This window comes from Urocitellus parryii, chromosome 7 (genome assembly GCF_045843805.1).
Source record: "Urocitellus parryii isolate mUroPar1 chromosome 7, mUroPar1.hap1, whole genome shotgun sequence".
Taxonomy (NCBI): Eukaryota; Metazoa; Chordata; class Mammalia; order Rodentia; family Sciuridae; genus Urocitellus; species Urocitellus parryii.
In genome coordinates, this window is record NC_135537.1 from 47674032 (window position 1) to 47692463 (window position 18432).

At 39.2% G+C, this 18432-nt stretch overlaps 1 protein-coding gene across 1 annotated transcript; it reads left to right on the top strand.

Moving 5' to 3' along the window:
- Nucleotides 1-1935: 1935 nt before the first annotated feature.
- On the top strand, nucleotides 1936-17372 carry Pskh2 (protein serine kinase H2). The gene is made up of 3 exons (XM_026384637.2): nucleotides 1936-2111; nucleotides 6450-7116; nucleotides 17019-17372. The coding sequence occupies exons 1-3, from the start codon at nucleotides 1936-1938 to the stop codon at nucleotides 17370-17372; spliced, it is 1197 nt and encodes a 398-aa protein (XP_026240422.2).
- The last annotated feature ends 1060 nt before the right edge of the window (nucleotides 17373-18432 follow it).

The following is an 18432-nucleotide window of genomic DNA, read 5'->3' on the forward strand; positions in this document are numbered from 1 at the left end:
TTTAAGGGTTTAAAATCAGTGACTGTATTAGCCAATTTTCAAGAACCATGTCAGGATTAGGGGGAGATCCTTCACAAAGTTTCCCAGCTGTGTGGGTCGGACATGAGAGGATTTATAGCCAATGATGAAACAGCACACTACTGGGAGAAACCCCCCACACAGAAGGAATGTCTGCCCCATGGAATTAGGTTTAGAATTAACAGGGGATATTTGTTAGACCATCCTCTTTGTTAGACCATACCTACCAAACAATCCTTATTCCCGGGCTCCCTGAGGCACAGATACCATTCTTTAAATGGCACCTTGATATTCCTTCTTTCCTTTTCCTTCTCTTTTCCATTCAGCTTATATAGCCTATTCTGCAAATTAATTCAAAAGCTTGGGACCAACAGCACCAGTTATTCATCTTCTTTCTCTTCTTCTTCTTCCTCTTCTTATTTCTGTTGCAGCAACAGGACTTGAACCCAGGGCTTGTGCAAGCCGGCAAGCACTCTTCCACTGAGCTTGCTTTGAATCAACCTCTCTGTCTCCTGGCAGCTGGAAAATTCTGAGGGCTATTTACTAAGAAAAGTCCTTTATTTGGTTCCTTTGCAGGATGGGCTTATTTTCTCTCAGCTGTACCTGAGCTTTATGTTGAATTTTCCTTCAAAATACAGTTCTTTCAGGAACTTGTGACTAATTGACCCATGATAGACATGTCCTATTAAACCAAACTAAAAATTAATTCAATTAGAAAAGAAATGACACAATTTAAAAAGCAGTGGATCAGAAGTTGGGAGATTTGACCTTGATCTTGGGTTTTGCAACTTGCCAGGAAGGTGAACTTGACTTGTTTGATCTCAACTGAATTCCACTTCCGACATCATTCACACACACACACATACACATATGTATAAAATTGTATATACCATATATAATTTATTAATATGTATTCAATTTAGTGATAAAATCAATTTATAAAATAATACTTATGAGACAAATATAAATAAACATATTGTATATATTGCATATATGCACTCTCACATAGTACATGTATAAAGATAAATGAATGAATGAAATGTGTGAAAATGTGATTATAATATATTTTAAATATAATATATTACATTCATTTATTATATAATATATTTTAAATATGTAATTCAAAAAACATTTTAATTTTGCATTTGCTTAGGATACTCATCTGGGTTCTAGATATCTACTGTTCTTCTGCCTCAGAAGGATTACCCAGAGGGTCAAGGTCATGTCTCTTACAGTTGTAAGAGGGCTAGTGCAGTGCCAGACACAGAACAGCCTCCACTGTCTAATTAATGTAATAGATTTTTTTTTTTTTGAAGGTGGGAGATATTGGGGATTGAATCTTAGGAGCACTCTACTACTGAGTGACATCTCTAGCTTATTTATTTCTTAATTATTTTTTGAGACAGAGTTTCAAAAGTTAAGCTGCTGAAGCTGGGCTTGAACCTGCAATCTTCCTACTTGCTGGGACTGCAAGTGTGCACCAACACGCCTGGCAGTGATAATGTTCATGGCATGGGAATATGAGCTCAGCTACAGAAACATAAGAGTTCTTCAGAAGGACTACATACTCCATGGAACTGTATGATTTTATATGTTCACTTTCTTCCCAATTTGGAGACCTTTAGAAAAGGGAGGCCCAAAGGGTTAAGCCCAGGCTCCTGCCTTCTAGTCCACCTTGTTTTTAACTTTGTTAAATTTTACATATAAATAGTTGGTCAATGTTGATCAAGGCACTGTGACCATCATCGGGGCACTTGGAGGCTGATCTTCTTAACTGGGACCTCACCTCCCAGGGGTCTCTTTCAAAGTCCCCTGGGAGCAAGTCACAGGTTCCTCCCCCTTCCAGCTGTCCTGAGGATAAATGAGCTAGGCTCAGAGGCTACTTGCTCAGCCCCCACCTCCCCCGGAGCGCCCCAGATGGGTTGTGGCGCCAGCAAGAAGGTGGTCCCAGAGCCTCCGGCGCTGGCCCAGGTCAAGCCGGAGGGTCAAAGCCAAGGCAGCGTGGGAGGAGGGCAGGAGGTGGTGGCTCAGGCAGCTCAGAGCATGCAGGTGGCCCGCTTCCGAGCCAAGTTCGACTCCCGGGTCCTTGCCAGGTAAAGCCTCCCGGGTCCTCGCCAGGTAAAGCGCCAGGTGAAGCACCAGGAGGGACTGTCCTGGAACTGGGTTGAGAAAGATAAACTATTGACCAGACTGCCTTAACTTTCAGGTCAGCTTGCCTAAACTTTAGACAGGTTTATTCCAGATTACAGACCTTAGATATCCCTAAATTCTTTCTCCTTTGAGAAAGGAACATCTTTTTCAAGGGCATCCAAATCATCCTTTTGAATTGTAATCCTCAAGGAAGATTTAGGGCCACTATCTCCCAGTCTCTGTGGGAGGGTGGGAGAGCGACTTCAGCAGGAATCAATTAGCAAGCACTGATGGCTGTCATGCCCACAGTGACCTCCAGTACTTCTGCAGTGGCGCTCCTGAAACTTTTCTTGCTTTTTAAAAAATAGAGTTGAGTTGAGTTCACTCTGTCTGCTACTGTAGTCTTGATTCCTATTGAGATAGTCTGGAATAGAGGTTTCCCTGCTGTTTTTAGTAAGTGTCCAATACAAGTTCTTCTTGACATCTCTGAGCAAGGAGTACAGAGATGAGGAAAAGGAGAACCAGAGCAGCAGCAAGAAGAGAGAGGGAATTCCTGCCCTTGGAGCTGGAAGGAGGAAGCCTCCCAAGCCTCCCAAGCTCTGTAAGGGGAGTAGCACTGCCACTCATATCCTGGGGCTGGGCCAGCAAACTTGATTTGCCAAGTATCTTCTTAAATTCTATAAAGTGGGATTGTAACTAATGGAATAGAATGGGCCTTTGGGTCAGACTCGCAATCCACTAGCACCTCTTGTGTCATGTGCCATTTAGAATGTTCCTTTGCTTTTCTTCTTTCTCAATTTCTGCCTCTGTAAGATGGGAATGATAATATCTATTGCATCGTTGTGAGGATAACTAAACTAATATGCGTAAATCATGCTGTGCAATGCATGGCACAAGGCCTCATTTAGATAGTAGTGCAGTAGTTGTTTTATTTCTTTTTTAGTTCTTCAGGTATTAGGTGTTGAACTCAGGACCTCCCACATGCTGGGGGGGGTACTCTATCACTGAACCAATCCTTATTTTTGTCTTCATGAAATAATAATTAAGACCTAGCTAGCCCTATGTAGGAAATGAGCAGATTGCTGGTGGATTAGCATGGGAACTAATTTCCTCAGAATGTCATGTTGGACACGTCAACCAAGGAAGCCACAGAATCCCCTTTTGCTCTGCAGTGTTTGGGGGACACAGTGAATGGTGACCCAGTGTGCTTCCTCCACACTTGTAGACCTAGAATTATATGCTCAGTTCATCAAAGTGAATCTATGCAGAGCCATTCCCAGCTTCCTGGAGAGCTTTACAATGATGAGTGAAGGATCAGTCCAATAGCTGCTAAGCTAAGAGAAGAGCCAAACTGGCTGATGTGACTGAACTTTGATCTGAATGGACACAGGCTCTTGCCAACACTGAATTGGTTAAGTGGCACCTCTGGTCACCTACAGTCAGGGAGTCTATTCTACTGGATCTGTTCTTTATTACCATAGTAATTTCCACCCCTTTGAGCGTAAAGGAGGAGTAACATTTTAAAGGATTCCGAGACTAACTCAGAGTCCGTCGTCTTTAACTGATGAAGAGTTGAATCCCAGAAGGTTAAGCGACTTGTCCAAGTTAGTGGCAGAATTGGGAACACAGTTCTCTTTCCTTCCCAATTTGATTCCATTTATCACTGTAGCAGAAAAGAGATGATAGAATTTAAATCTGACTATATTTACTTTCTTTTGGGAACTCATTATCATTGCTTCGTCATACAGGCAATGATATTACAGTATTATTATTTCCATGTTTTTTGTTTTGTTGAGGTGCTGGGGATTGAACTCAAGTCCTTGTACACGCCAGGAAAGCCCTCTATTACTGAGATGTATCCCTAGCTCCCCCATTTAATTTTTTTTAACCCATGTTCAAAAATTCCCTGCTGTAGCAGCTGAGGTTAAGGTAATATTTTCAATTTACACAATCTGGAATGATGTGAAATTGCACTGTCTATAAAAGTGACTTTGAGGCTGCTTTGTGAGAGGTGGGAATGGATGAGTGAAAGTGGGGGAAATGGAAAGACCTCATAAAAGCATTTTCTTCTGCTTGATTTCATCACCACTTAAAGTTTTCAAAATATATGTAATGATTCAGGAAAAATATATATTCTGGGAATGAGTCTCTCATTGGACATTTATTGCTGCCCCCCCACCCCCGTGCTATGTACTACACAAGGTCATAGTCAGAAGTGGTCAAGATCTATGTCCGGCAGGGACTACCAGGCAAAACTGAGGTTGCAGGAATTTGTTACGGAACATGGCACAGGTCGTTAATCAAAGTAAGAACGTTATTTCCACTGCTTTAAATCTTGGCTTGAAGCCTCCTGTTTCCTTCTCTGCCAAATCACTAGCATTTTTCCCCCTAAATATTTTGTATTTAACAGTATCGAACAAAGCTCCTTTTATTTGAGCAAAAGATTATAGTTCCTGAAAAATGGTATTTTGTTTGATAACTCACAATGAATTCTGTGAGCAAATGAGTTTGCTTGCAGTTTTGAGGGTATAGCAATAAATTAGTATTTGCAAAGTGCTTTCATCCACGTTAGAGGTAATGTAAAATTTGATCTGAAAAGCAATAGGATTTGAAATGCCTGTGATTATCTTCGAAATCACACTGAGAGAGTATGTGAATAAAAAAGCAGAGTTGGACAAGGAAGAGGGAGAAAATCTATTTAAGATTATTAAATTGCTATCTGTTTTGATAAGGTAATTGGCCAGAAAATTAAATGCACTGTGTAGAACAAAAGCTGCTTTCTGTAAGCTGGTACAGCCAAATGTCATTTTTACTCAGTAAGCCCAGGAATATAAGGAACAAATAAATAGGCAAAAATAAAAATTACAAGAATAAGCTCAGAAAAAGAAATAAGGCCATTTAAAATACATTGATATTTGTATGTGAAACTTTGGTATTGAGTATGTGATTTAAAGAATTGCCTTCTCCCTGGGTACATTCCATTCTCTGGCATCCTTCCTTGGGAGGGATTTTCAAAAGAGAGAATACTAAATTGTGGTGCAAATAAGAAAATCTGGGTTCTAGTCCTCATTTAAGCAAAAAATGGACTAACTTGTTTTTCAGATTTCCTCATCTGTACAATGAGGAATTGGGTTAAATATTGCTTCTGCTGAAAAAAAAGTGGGCGGGGGGGGAGGCTTTTAAGTCTAGCACTTTTTCAACATTTCTTCAATAAAGGTAGAAGGCTAACTTGGATAGGATTCTTAAATTTAAGTAGAAGTTTATATATTAAAATGTAAGATCCTTAGCATGTGAAATCTGAGCTAACTTCCTGGCCTTTTTTTGAGAAACTAGTTGGCACATTATTGACATGTATTCTGTGTTAAAATTCTCTTTACTGCTTAGAAATTATAAATGTAGAAGAAAGGGGTGGAGACTGTGGAAATCTGAGGCTTCAGGGTGGCCTTAACACTACTCCCACCAGACCTCTGAAACCTGCTGTTCCAGTAGCTCAGCCAATTTTACTTTTCTGTATTAAGATCTACTGTGGATGAGGTATGCCTGGGACAGAGCCCAAAGTCAGGTAACCCAAAGGAACATACTGTTTGCCTCTATGATGGTATTCTCCCTCTATTCAGAACTTACAAACAAGAGAAAGCTTCTTTTTTATTCTCTCCACCTGATTTGGCTGTTACTGGGGAAGAATGACAGAAACAAGTGTTGGAGGGAGGAAAGAAAAGAGTAGAGGGAGGCCCTAAAATTCTTTAAGGAAATTAAAGTGAAAAACATTTAGAGGGGTTAAACTTGAATCCCATCAATTCCAGCTACCATCTGTGAGGCCTTGGGAAGACACTAATTCTTTTTTTTTTAAGCTTTTATTTCCTTATCTGAGAAAGGGGGTTATTATTATGTCACCTACTAGGGTTTCCATAGGGCTGAAGTTTAAAACAAAAATTCCTGGCACATAATAAATGCATAATAAACGGTAGCTATTATTATTAAGACTGTCTTTCTACCAACTAAAGACCTTTATTTTCATTTGCCTCCATTTCAATAAAGGATTTGAAGTAGCTTTCAAAAATAAATATGAGGGCTGGGGATATAGCTCAGTTGGTAGAATGCTTGCCTCGCATGCACAAGGCTCTGGGTTCAATCCCCAGCATCACAATAAATTAATAAATGAATGTGAGCAGTAATAAACAAGGAAATCTGGTGTGTGTGGGGGGGTATAAGGATAGAAAGATGACACCAAGCCTGGACTTCAATAATTTTGAGACTCATCACTTCAGAAGACAATAGCTTTGGATCTTCTTCCCCAACAGATATGACATCAAGGCCATCATCGGTACAGGCAGCTTCAGCAAGGTTGTCAGGGTGGAGCGCAAGACCACCAAGAAGCCTTTTGCCATGAAGGTGATGGAAACCAGAGTGAACGAAGGGCGGGAGGCGTGTGAGGCTGAGCTCAGTGTCCTGAGGCGAGTTAGCCATCCTTACATTGTCCAGCTTGAGGAGATCTTCGAGGCCCAGGATCGAGTTTACCTGGTGATGGAGCTGGCTACAGGAGGGGAGCTCTTTGATCGACTGATTGCTCAGGGATCATTTACAGAGCGGGATGCTGTCAGAATCCTCTGCATGGTGGCTGATGGGATTAGGTATTTGCATGCTTTGCGAATAACTCACAGGGACCTAAAGCCTGAAAATCTCTTATACTATCATCCAGGTGCGGAGTCGAAAATTTTAATCACAGATTTTGGTTTAGCACACTCTGGGAACAAAAGTGGCGATTGGACCATGAGGACGCTCTGCGGGACCCCAGAGTACATGGCCCCCGAGATTTTGTTAAGGAAACCTTATACCGGTGCTGTGGATATGTGGGCTCTGGGTGTAATCACCTACATTTTACTTAGCGGATCCCTGCCTTTTGATGATGAAAGCCATACGAGACTTTACAGGAAGATTCTGAAAGGCAAATATAATTATACAGGAGAGGTAAGAGAACATTACTTTATGCCTGTTGTGTGGGCCTAGAATTAAGTTTCTTAGATGATTCTGTATTGGTGGGAGTGGGAGTCTGCGGGGTGGGCGGAGGGGGGAATGGGGGCTGTCCTGTGCACCATCTCTGGCCTCTACTCACTAGATACCAGTAACTCAACTTCCCCAGTTGTGACATCCAAAGTGTCCTTGAAAGTGTTCCTCCTTGGGCAAAATTGTCCCTGATTGAGAGCTCTTGGTCTCAAGGAACCAAGGGCCTTCATTAGTGAGCTTTATAGTTAGCCCTTGAACTGCTAGTATTTCAGATAGGTGAGTTAGTTAAGGTTTTTTCCCTTCCTTCAGTACTGAGGGCCTGATTTGGCAAATAGAGGAATGTGTTCCTTAGAATCTCTGCATGGTGCTTAGCTGTTTGGTAAACGGATTTTCTGCCTCAAATCGAGATGATCCAATCTCTTTTTGTGATATAGTGTTTACTCTGGGAAATGTGTAAGCTTCCAGCTTGGGTAAAGCATTTATCCATTGTTTAGACTCAGAACTCTCATGAATGTGTTCACTTTTAGTTTCCAAGGGTTGTGTGTGGGGAGCTAAACAAAATAGTAAATTCATTTTATATAGGACAAGTGACCCAACTTATTTTACTTTGAATTTTTCATAAAGAAAAATACTGATACAATGCAGTACTGTTGATTATTAAAAAATTTAAAATGTCCACACTCACTAATGACCAAAGAAATGCAATTGAAAACAAAAAAATCCTTCTTTTTGTCTTTCAGATTGAAAAATTCTCAATTAATTCTGATCATTGCTGCTAAATGCTACTAGCTCTCTCATTTATTGCTGGTAGAGGGGAAATTGTCACAGTTTTCCTGGAAAGTTGATTGTATCTAGAAATATATTTTAAAAAATGTACATATTTTGATTGGTGATTTCCCTTCTAAGACTCTGAGGAAATAATCCCAGATGCAGCAAAGTTTTCAGATGTTCATATGAGTTGTATTTACAAATATTATCCTAAGAGAATATGTGAATAAATTATGGAATATTGATATGATATAGTATTCTAGCTCCTGATTTATGCCTGTTTAAAAATTTTAAGGACATTGGAAAATGTTTACAATATATGCCAAATGAAAAAAAAAAGCTGGTTTGGGAATTATGGATCATTTTGTTTTCTTCTTTATATTTTAAACATTTTATATCCCTGTATTTGTTTTGTGTTCAAGTAACATATATTTCTGTTTTGGTTATCTACCTTTGCAACAGTTTGTTGTGCAATAATAGATAACCAAAACATAGGGGCTGAAAACAACACCAATTTTATCATGGCACATGATTTTGTGGATTGATGGGGCTCATCTTAGGGCAATTTTGCTTCCCATGCTACGTACGGGGTGGGACTGCAGTCATCTGGGGACTGGACTGGAATGGAACGTCCACTCAAATATCTGACATCTTGGTCGGGGTGGCTGGAAACCATTATCCTCTCTTGGCCTTTCAGGGTGTCTTTGTCTGCATGCTATTTCTCCAGCAGGGCCGCCAGAAAATGGAGTATTCCAAAAGAGAGAGTGGAAGTTGGCAGTTATCTTTGAGGCTGGATGTGGAAATGGCAAAGGATCACTTCCACCTCATTCCAAGTGAGAGGAAATCACATGGAGTGTGGCTACTGGATGGTGTCCTCCGTTGAGGGGCCATATTTGCACCAGATATCTCAACACATTTTTTTTAGTGTGAAAAAATAATGACAATACTCTATTAAAAGTCTTTTTGTCAGGTTTAATTCAGAGGATTTCTAAGTTTTGGTTTCCCAGAAGCAATCCTGAGAAGAGGATTCATGTGCAAGTGATTTGCTAGGGACAGACTCCCAGGGGGGCAGAGCAGGTGGTGGGGGTAGCAGGACAGGGAAGCGCAGGGGCCCAGGCCACAGAGAGTCCACCTCATTCAGCAGAGAAGTTACTTATCAGTGTTGTCCAGGGGCAGAGAGGTAGACTTGCACATGCTAACCTCTCTGCTGCTCAAGTGGGGTTTTGCTGGTGGTAAATTCTCCAGCTTTCTGGGATTCAGGCAAATAGTGTGTGCTGGGTTTTAGAAGTTAAGCACTTTAAAGGAGGGCTATGTGCCTACATACAAAAAAGAGGGGCCTGAAGTCCAGATGGAGCACGAACACCTTCTCCACAGTAGAAACCCCAAGGCTCCTCTGTTCCTCTAGGAGATGCCTGTCTGTAGCCCCAGAGTACTGACAGCTGTGAGAGTGTAGCACTTACAATAAGTGATTGTTTACATGTTCCCTCGACTGTCTTCCTCATGGTGACCAGGCGCTCATCCGTCAGCCTAGGAGACCATAACAGAAATCATAGTCTGAGTGACATAAACAATAGACATTTACTTCTCATGGTTTTGAAGACTGGGAAGTCCAAGATCAAGGGGCTAGCCAAGTAGGTTCACTCTGACGCCTCTTCTCCTAGGTTGTAGATGGCTGCTATCTTGCTGTACGCTCCCATGGCCTAGTCCTTGGGTGTTCAGCCTAGTCCTTGGGTGCTCAGAAAGAGCCTTCTGGTGTTCCTTCTTATAAAAGCACTATCAGACCAGGGCCTTATCATTAATTTAACTTCGTTACTTCTCTCTCTCTCTCTCTCTCTCTCTCTCTCTGTCTCTTTTTGGTGGTGCTGGGGAATGAACCCAGGGCCTTGGGCATTCGAGGTAAGCACTCTACCAACTGAGCTGTATTCCCCAGCCCCTAACCTTAGTTACTTCTTTTCAACCTTAATTATTCCCTTAGAGGCTACATCTTTGAACACAGCCATCTTGGGGATCACAGCTTCAACATATGAATTTTTTGGGTGCAGAAACACTCAGTCCAAAACACCTCAGGGTCATGGTGATAGACCCTAAAAAGTATATCATCATTTTTATTGTTCACTTAGCGCTTATTGACAAGCTTATTAATTCCTAATGCACACATTTATTCGAAATTAGGGTGACCACCTCGTCTGAAAGCCTAGATGTTAGAGAGAATAAAGGCAACTAATCATGTCCACATCTTAATACGCAGAACCTGGGAATGCTGTCTTATATGACAAAAGGGAATTTGCAGAAGTGACCAAGTTAAGAGTCTTGAGATGGGGAGATCATCCTGGATTATTGGGGTCCATAAAGTAGGTGAAAGTTAGAGAGAGGAGAGATAGCTATGGAAACAGGTGGGAGTGACGTATTTTGAAGATGGAGGAAGGGGACATGAGTCAAGGAATGAGGGCAATAAGAAGAAACTAGAAAAGGCCAGGAACAATTTCTCCCCAGAGACTCTCCAAGGAACGTGGCTCAGTAACACCTTAATTTCAGCCTGTAAAACCAATTTTGAACTTTTTGTTTACAGAAACCAAAATTTGCCTTTAAAAAAAAAGTCCTTAAGTCTATAACAGAAATTTCAGGAATGATGTATTGCGTTTCTTCTCTGGAATTCAGGTGGACAAAGTGAATTAAATAGTTTGAGAGCTTCCAGGGATCCATGTTGTATATAGCTCCTATGGTGAAGAAGAGTGATATGTTTAATATAAGTGTACCTTTTTGATCTTTTAAATGGAATAGTAAGCAAGGTTTGGTGTTAGAATTTTAATACTAATGATACATTGTAAGCATTCTTGCCAATGAGTTGTCTAAGTATACTCCCCTATATCACAGTGAATTTCTTTTTTCTCTTTTTTTCTTGTTTCTGGGAATGAACCCAGGACCTTGAGCTTGTGAGGCAAGTGATCTAACCACTAAGCTTTATCCCAAGCCTTCTAAATACCAAATATTTTGTTAGAAGCCCAGTCAATCAATCCATGAATTAGCCCCACCCACATGTAAGTAAAAATTGGCTATAATATTAACATTTTAACTGTTTTGGATTTTAGTATGAAATATATTTTTTTTTCATGAAGTCTCCAGGCCCAACTAGACTTCATCTTTTAAAGGTGCTGGCACCTCCCAATAGTGCTATCCTGGCCACCAAACCTTTAAGGCACTGTCCTTTGGGGGACACTTAACGTCCACCTTATAGAACTGTGGGAGCAATGGAAGAGCAACAATCACTGCTTAGAGACTTGGGTCAGATTCCATAAAGAAGGTGACCTTTGTTCTGTCTTGGAGGAAAGGTGAGAAGTTTCTTAAAGGGAGGAGATAAACACATTCCAAACAGAGCAACCTATGGAAAAGCACATAAGAGGGAATAAATTGACTATTAAAATGTAAGAATTTCTGAACTTGTGTGTGTACATACATGATTTCTGATGTAAATATTTCATAATGCAGTGCAATAGAATGGTTAGGAATACAATCTGGAACAATACTGGCTGGATTCCACTCCCAGCTCTGCCATTTACTAACTGTGCAACTTTGGTCATGCTTTTTTTTTTATATATATTTATTTTTTAGTTTTCGGCGGACACAACATCTTTGTTTGTATGTGGTGCTGAGGATGGAACCCGGGCCACACGCATGCCAGGCGAGCGCGCTACCGCTTGAGCTACATCCCCAGCCCTGGTCATGCTTTTTAACTTCTCTGTATTTCTGTTTCCACATTAAATAGGATGAGAGCTTCCATTACTGTTTGTAAAGCAGTAGGGTTGTGGCAAAGATTAAATGAATGAATAATGTAAGTGCCTAGAATAGTTCCACGTGTGTTCCAAGCAGAGTCAGTGCTATTTATGCATTAGATATTTCTGTTATTGTTACTATTAACATAGGAAACTGGGGTTGAAAGTTTGCATATAACTTAAGTAAATTATGAGTTATATTTTTTTAACAGTACAAAACTTATTTACCAAGTGTACCTTTTTGATCTTTTAAATGGAATAGTAAGCAAGGTTTGGTGTTAGAATTTTAATACTAATGATACATTGTAAGCATTCTTGCCAATGAGTTGTCTAAGTGTACTCCCCTATATCACTGAATTTTTTTTTGGTGGGAAATAATTTAATAGTAAAATGAATCTTACAACTGTATGAGCCAGGTATCAAGGATAAACACCTGCACTAAAAATGTGTGTGTATCTGTGAGTGTGTGTGTGTGTGTGTGTGTGTGTGTTTTATATTCATTTAAAAACCCACATGGACATTGATAAAAAATTATCCCTACCTGCTTAGGCTCAGCCATGATCCCTAGAGGAAAGTTTATTGATAGACTCCCTTAGAAGTAACAATTTGATAGATTATGTTCATTTTCACCAGACACAACCCCAATTTCATTTTAGTAGTTATAAAATTTCAGGAAATGTGCTTAATTTGCACTCTGTCACTTCCTTCATTTCTGCTCTGAGTTACCTTCAGGGAACACATACAAATCTTCCCTGAAACCCAACCCCAGACAATGAGTATTCTTTGGGCCTGGAGTTGGTTTGCATTGCGTTGTCTGTGCTGATGTTACTTCTGGACTGGGAGGGTGATGAGCAGAGTGCAAAACAAGCCATGTCATCTGCTTCTTTGATTTTACTGCACTTTCCACCTTGATATCAACAATGGAATCAGGAGCTGAGGGGAAAAATTTTACCTATACAAAAGTGCTAGAGACCTGGGAGTATCTGGGTTTGATACTGTGTTTATATTATTTATATCATGGCTTCTGAGAGCCATATTATAGGAATTAGTTGTAAAATGTATGTTGGGTATAGAAAAATAAATCAACTGCTGATTTGGAGTTCAAGAGGTAACCTGTTTGTTTTGATTACTCTTCTTAGGTTCTTTCCTTGGAGAAAAAATGGAACACTCCTCTTTTCAACTTCTGATGCTTCAAAAAATGATAGGTGCTCAAAAACCTTTAACTCTACTCAATCCTCTTCAATTTCAGCATTTTCCTGGTTGGCAAAGAAGTGGGATCTCTGCCCTCATGGTATAGCCTCTGTACTCATGAAAATGACCTCTTTTTGAGCCCGAGATGGGGTTCATTACCTCTCCATGTTTAAATTATATGTCACCTATAACCTATAAATGTGAATTCACTTTTTCCAGAGTTTGCAAATGCCCGGGAAAAGGGAGCATTTTAAATCTGATATAATTAGTCTAAACTGTGTCTCGGAGCAGTTTCAGCTTTGGCAAAGGTAAAGCACAATTTAAAGTCTGCTTTATAGATGGGGAATAAAGAAAAATATTAAATATTGGTGACATAAAATAATCTATGGAACCTCCTGCTGTTTGAGAAAGAATACTTTTCCCTGAGTTTATTGCTAGTGCAGTCCTGGGGAGTTAATCTGTCCTTTTGGGCACATTGCATAAAATTTGATTGCGAAGCCTTGAGTTAAATAATATGAAGAACAAACACTAATGTTAAAGAAGGAAGGAGAATGCAAGTCAGAGGGTTGTCACCAATAGAACTTTTTACTAAAATTATTATTTTTTTAGGGGACAGATGCTACATTGAGAGGTTTTCATGCAAGGATTTGAATTATAACAAATTCTTTTTCTTCTAATTCTTCTTCTTCTTCTTCTTCTTCTTCTTCTTCTTCTTCTTCTTCTTCTTCTTCTTCTTCTTCTTCTCCTCCTCCTCCTCCTCCTCCTCCTCCTCCTCCTCCTCCTCCTCCTCCTCCTCCTCCTCCTCTTTCTTCTTCTTCTTCTTCTTCTTATTATTATTATTTTGGTGCTGGAATCAAACCCAGAGCCTTTCATATGCTAGGCAAGTGCTTTACTACTAAGCTACAACCATAACACCCCCATCTGTTTTTTTTTAAATAGATATTTGTAGGATTTTTTGAAAATGTTTAACTCCATCAATAAAATAAGTACCATATTCATCAATAAACTTTATATTTAGAAAATTGTGACATTAATTGCAACCCTGAAATTCAAAGTTTTGTATTAAGAACTTAAGAGATTGTGGTGTGCGTGTGTCTGTGTTTGTCATGCTTGATCTTAGAAAGATACTTGTAATGATTCTCTGTGGGCATTTCTGAAAAGGAGGTAAGAAATATGAAAGCTTTGACTAGTCACAGGAATATTATTCATTTCTAAAATCAGTTTTTATATGCTTATCAATCTTTTGCATAGACTTCAACCTACTAATTGGCAAAGAACCAGAATCAGATGAGAAAAAGAAGAAGATGGATAAGAGGGCCTGAATCACTTACAAATATTATTTATTACTTGCAAATAAATTAATTAAACCATTTTTGCATGAAAGAAAGTTCTATCTTTATTTTCACATAGTTAATTAACCCAGAACATTTTTGCGGGGAATGCCCAGGGCCTGACATGCCAGGTGAGTACTCTACCCACTGGCCTTCAACCCCAGTCAATATTATTTTTTTTGAGGGCACCCATTTCCCATGGTAATAATATGTGGAGCTAGTCTGGCAAGTATTGGATAATATTCATATTTCATTTCTCTGCACATCAGCAAATATATCCACAAGAGCTAAGGAATGAGTTAAGTTGTGAAGATTTAGTAGTAACTCATAAAACAATAACAAAAATCTATGTAATATTGAATATTTTTATATACTCAATTTGATACTAGTAGTACTCTTGTGAAAATGAATTAGGATCCCAATTTTTCGGAGGAAACTGTCATCGGTGGTTGCAAAGCTGTGTGTGGCTGGTCAGACTGTCTAGTTCAGGCCCACTGACCTCAGTCTTTTGTTTTTTCCTCATTAAAGTGAATTAACAGGCTGAACCCAAGCCAGCCCAAACCCAACCTGAGATTGCTGAAAACAGTCAGACTAAGGTGAATTTTGGAGGCAGTGGGGATGGCTGAGCCTGGGATGAGAAATTATGAGGAAAGCTTCATTGAATGTTAAAGTGAATGTTAATGTAAACATAGATGAAGGCATTGAATGATGTCATCAGGTGACTCCTGGTCCAGAGTGGGAATTTAATTCACTGTGTGGTCTCCTAATTGTATTTGATCATATATCATTATTAGTTGAAAAAATTTTGAGCATTCTCACTCAGTTGTTATTCATTTGTAGACTATGTGCATGCATAGATATTAGTTTATTTTTTCCCTTATTAAACATAGGCAAAAATAAAATTTGGAGTAAGAAGATAAAAAACAAAATAGAAGCTTGTTTTTCTTCCTGTACCTGCCCTTTTCTCATGCAATGTGAAACTGACTCATAGATACCGTCTGATTGTTCTTTATGGCTCAGGAATTGTATAATTTATAACTTGTATTTGAATAATAAGCTTTGGCTGAAGAACTTCTTTTCCAGCACACCAGTTACCTTATTTTTTGAAATTGCTGTTTTTAATGTTCATTCATTTAGGGTCATTTTAAAGAGCTCTCCATATACCTTGATAATGTTTTATATTCTTTCCAGAAAGATTCAGTTTTCCTTGTCCTAAAATGTTCCATTGGAGACATCTAATTTAACTTTCATTTAAATAATCTTGAGCCCAGATAAATGTGTCTGGATCCAGGGCCAAACAGATGTCTAGCCAGAATCAGAGGGCGAGTCCCTGGGTCAGCCCCGGATGTGCTTTGTCTAGACGAGTAACGTGTGCTTTTTATTTCCCCCATATTTTGATATTTGAAAAATATGTTCATTTATTTCATGGCTCCTATTTTTGGAGCAAATATTTCTCATATCTAATTTATCTAAATAAACTAAACCAAAAAAAAGTTCTTTTACAGGTTTCTTGTTATTAAAATTTAGGTGAACAGAATACTAAGAAATTAGAGTGTGTGATGTCTGCCTATAGTGGTTGATTTTTCCTTACACAAGGGAAACGGCAATAGATTGGATATATTAAAAAAAAATGCACCCACTAGAAATTGTATTTTAGATCCAGAAAATGGGCAATTTTTTTTAATGTTTCTCTCTTTGTAGAGGCTGGTTATAAAGAACTTAGTTTTTTTTTCCCCCCCTAGGTATTTACTATGTAGTTGGTAGTTAGTTTTTAAAAATTTATTATCATTATTGTGTGTGTGTATGTGTGTGTGTGTGTGTGTATGTGTGTGTGTGTGTGTGTGTGTGTATGTGTGTGTTTGTGTTTGTGTGTACTGGGATCAGACCCAAGGTCTCATACTAGGCAATGTGTCACCATCCAGCTACAGCCTCAGCCCTATGTGTAGGTAAATAATGCAGAAAACAAATTTAAGTATAAAAACAATAGCTCATTTGTCCCCATCTTACAAATGTTGCTGAAACTGCTCCTATTGGACTTCAGGTATATGTAAATGCCCTACATATTGACAGAAGGAGTCTGAACCCTCAGGCAGCTGGTTGTGTGGCCCACACTGTGCTGTACCTTTACTCCATGCTGAATTCCATTTGTAGTCAACTGATTGGGAACAAAGAGGGCCCTGTGTGTTTGAGGAAATTCACCACAGCGGGGTCCTTTGCTGAATTGCCCTGACTGTTCTTCTCTCTCCAGGCAGTGGAGACAGAGGCATCCTGAGTTTAGAGTAAGTTTTCAAAGGGAGAGAAAAATGGATAATTCCTCAATCCATTTGGCATTCCATTCTAGCTCATTCTCGGAGTCACAGGGACTCTGGGAGATGATCACAGTGTGATAAACTCTAACTTATTGATGGGGCTTATTAAAATCAGCAGCTTTACCTGGTACAGTTCTTGTCAACGTGATGTGGAAATATGGGCTGTGAATGTAGCATGCTGCACAGATTTCTGAAGAAATTCTCATTTGTTGGTCAGAGAGTTTAGAGGAGAATTTCTGTGTTTGCTTGTTTTTTTTTTTGTTTGTTTGTTTGTTTGTTTTGTTTTGTTTTTGCTAAAGAAAACTTATTTAGGGTATCTCCCAAAAGTGACTTTTTAGGTTCATTAATATATTACAGTAACATAGCAGTAACATAGTATTCAAATTGTTTATTTGAAAAGTGTTTTGGATTTGATAGACATTGATCTGTTCAAGAATATGAATATCGTTGTGTGGGTTTTTATTTATTATCTTTTGCTCATTTATTTTTCTTCCCAGCCTTGGCCAAATATTTCCCACTTGGCAAAGGACTTTATAGACAAACTACTGATTTTGGAGGCTAGTCATCGAATGTCGGCTGGCCAGGCGCTGGACCATCCCTGGGTGATCACTATGGCTGCAGGGGCTTCCATGAACAATCTTCAGAGAGCCATTTCCCGGAACCTCACTCAGAGGACATCTCCCCAGTCTCAGAGTTCAGGATCTGCACAATCTTCTAAGTCACGTTATTCTCACAAATCAAAACACATGTGGACCAAGAGAAGCATAAAGATAGCAGAATCACCACTACCGCACTTTTGTAAGCAGATGGCTTCTAAAACCATTTTGTCCAATGTTAAACCAGATTCATGAGCTCCACTAATAGCAGTAGCTCAGGAGGGACCATTTCATCATGATCAGGGCACCTTAAAGCTTCAAGGACATGGGAGCATATGGTTACTGTTGATAACATTGATCCTTAGCTTTAGTAATTTTTTTTGGTCCATAATTCTTCCTATATTTATTTCCTGAAAATATGCTTCTGCAAAAAGATAAATTATGTAGGAAAGCTGAGTGTGGTGGTGAGTGCTTGTAATCCCAGCTGCTCTGAAGTCTGATGCAGGAAGATTCCAAGTTCAAGGCCAGTGTGGGCACCCTAGGGAGACCCTGTCCCAAAATAAAATAGAAAAAGCACTGGGGATGTAGCCCATTGGTAGATCTCTTGCCTAACATGTGTGAGGCCCTGAGATCAATTCCTAGCATGCGTGTGTGTGCGTGCACACAAACACACAGATACACACTAGCACACACAGCATTGATTTTTTTTGATCTATTAGTGGCATTTCTAGAAATTTGTCCTACACATATTACATTCTTGCAAAAATATATAAAACATTGCTATTTATACAAACAGAAACTATAAGTAAATGCCTTTCAAAAGGGCAGCTTGAAGTATGTTACATCTTAGCAAAGGGCTACCATTTATGCAGCTATTGAAAATGATATGGCAGACTTACTGTCATTTTGTATGATATGTTATTGTGTTAAATGAAGAAGCAAGGTGTTGATGGCTATTGTAGTATGACCTTGGTGTGACAAAAATGTGTTCAGAGGCTTGAAAAATTGGTAAGAGCTTAATAAAGATAGCGATTGTTCTGAGAAAGGAATAGGAAGTTATGGGTAGGAGGGAAAGGTTTACTTTTCATTTCATACATATTCCTGCCTTAAAAAATTTTTAATTGATGTATTTGCTCCAAGTCGGTAGTAAAAAGGAAATCCAATTAAAACTGCAAGTGGAAGAAGGGAAATGATTGAAAAGAGAAGCTTGAATTAGCAGCTCTACAGGAATTGGTGAATGACTAATCAGATATGAAAACTGGTTCTTATTAATTGGATATTTTATATATTTGCTACTTAAGATTTTCAGAATAAA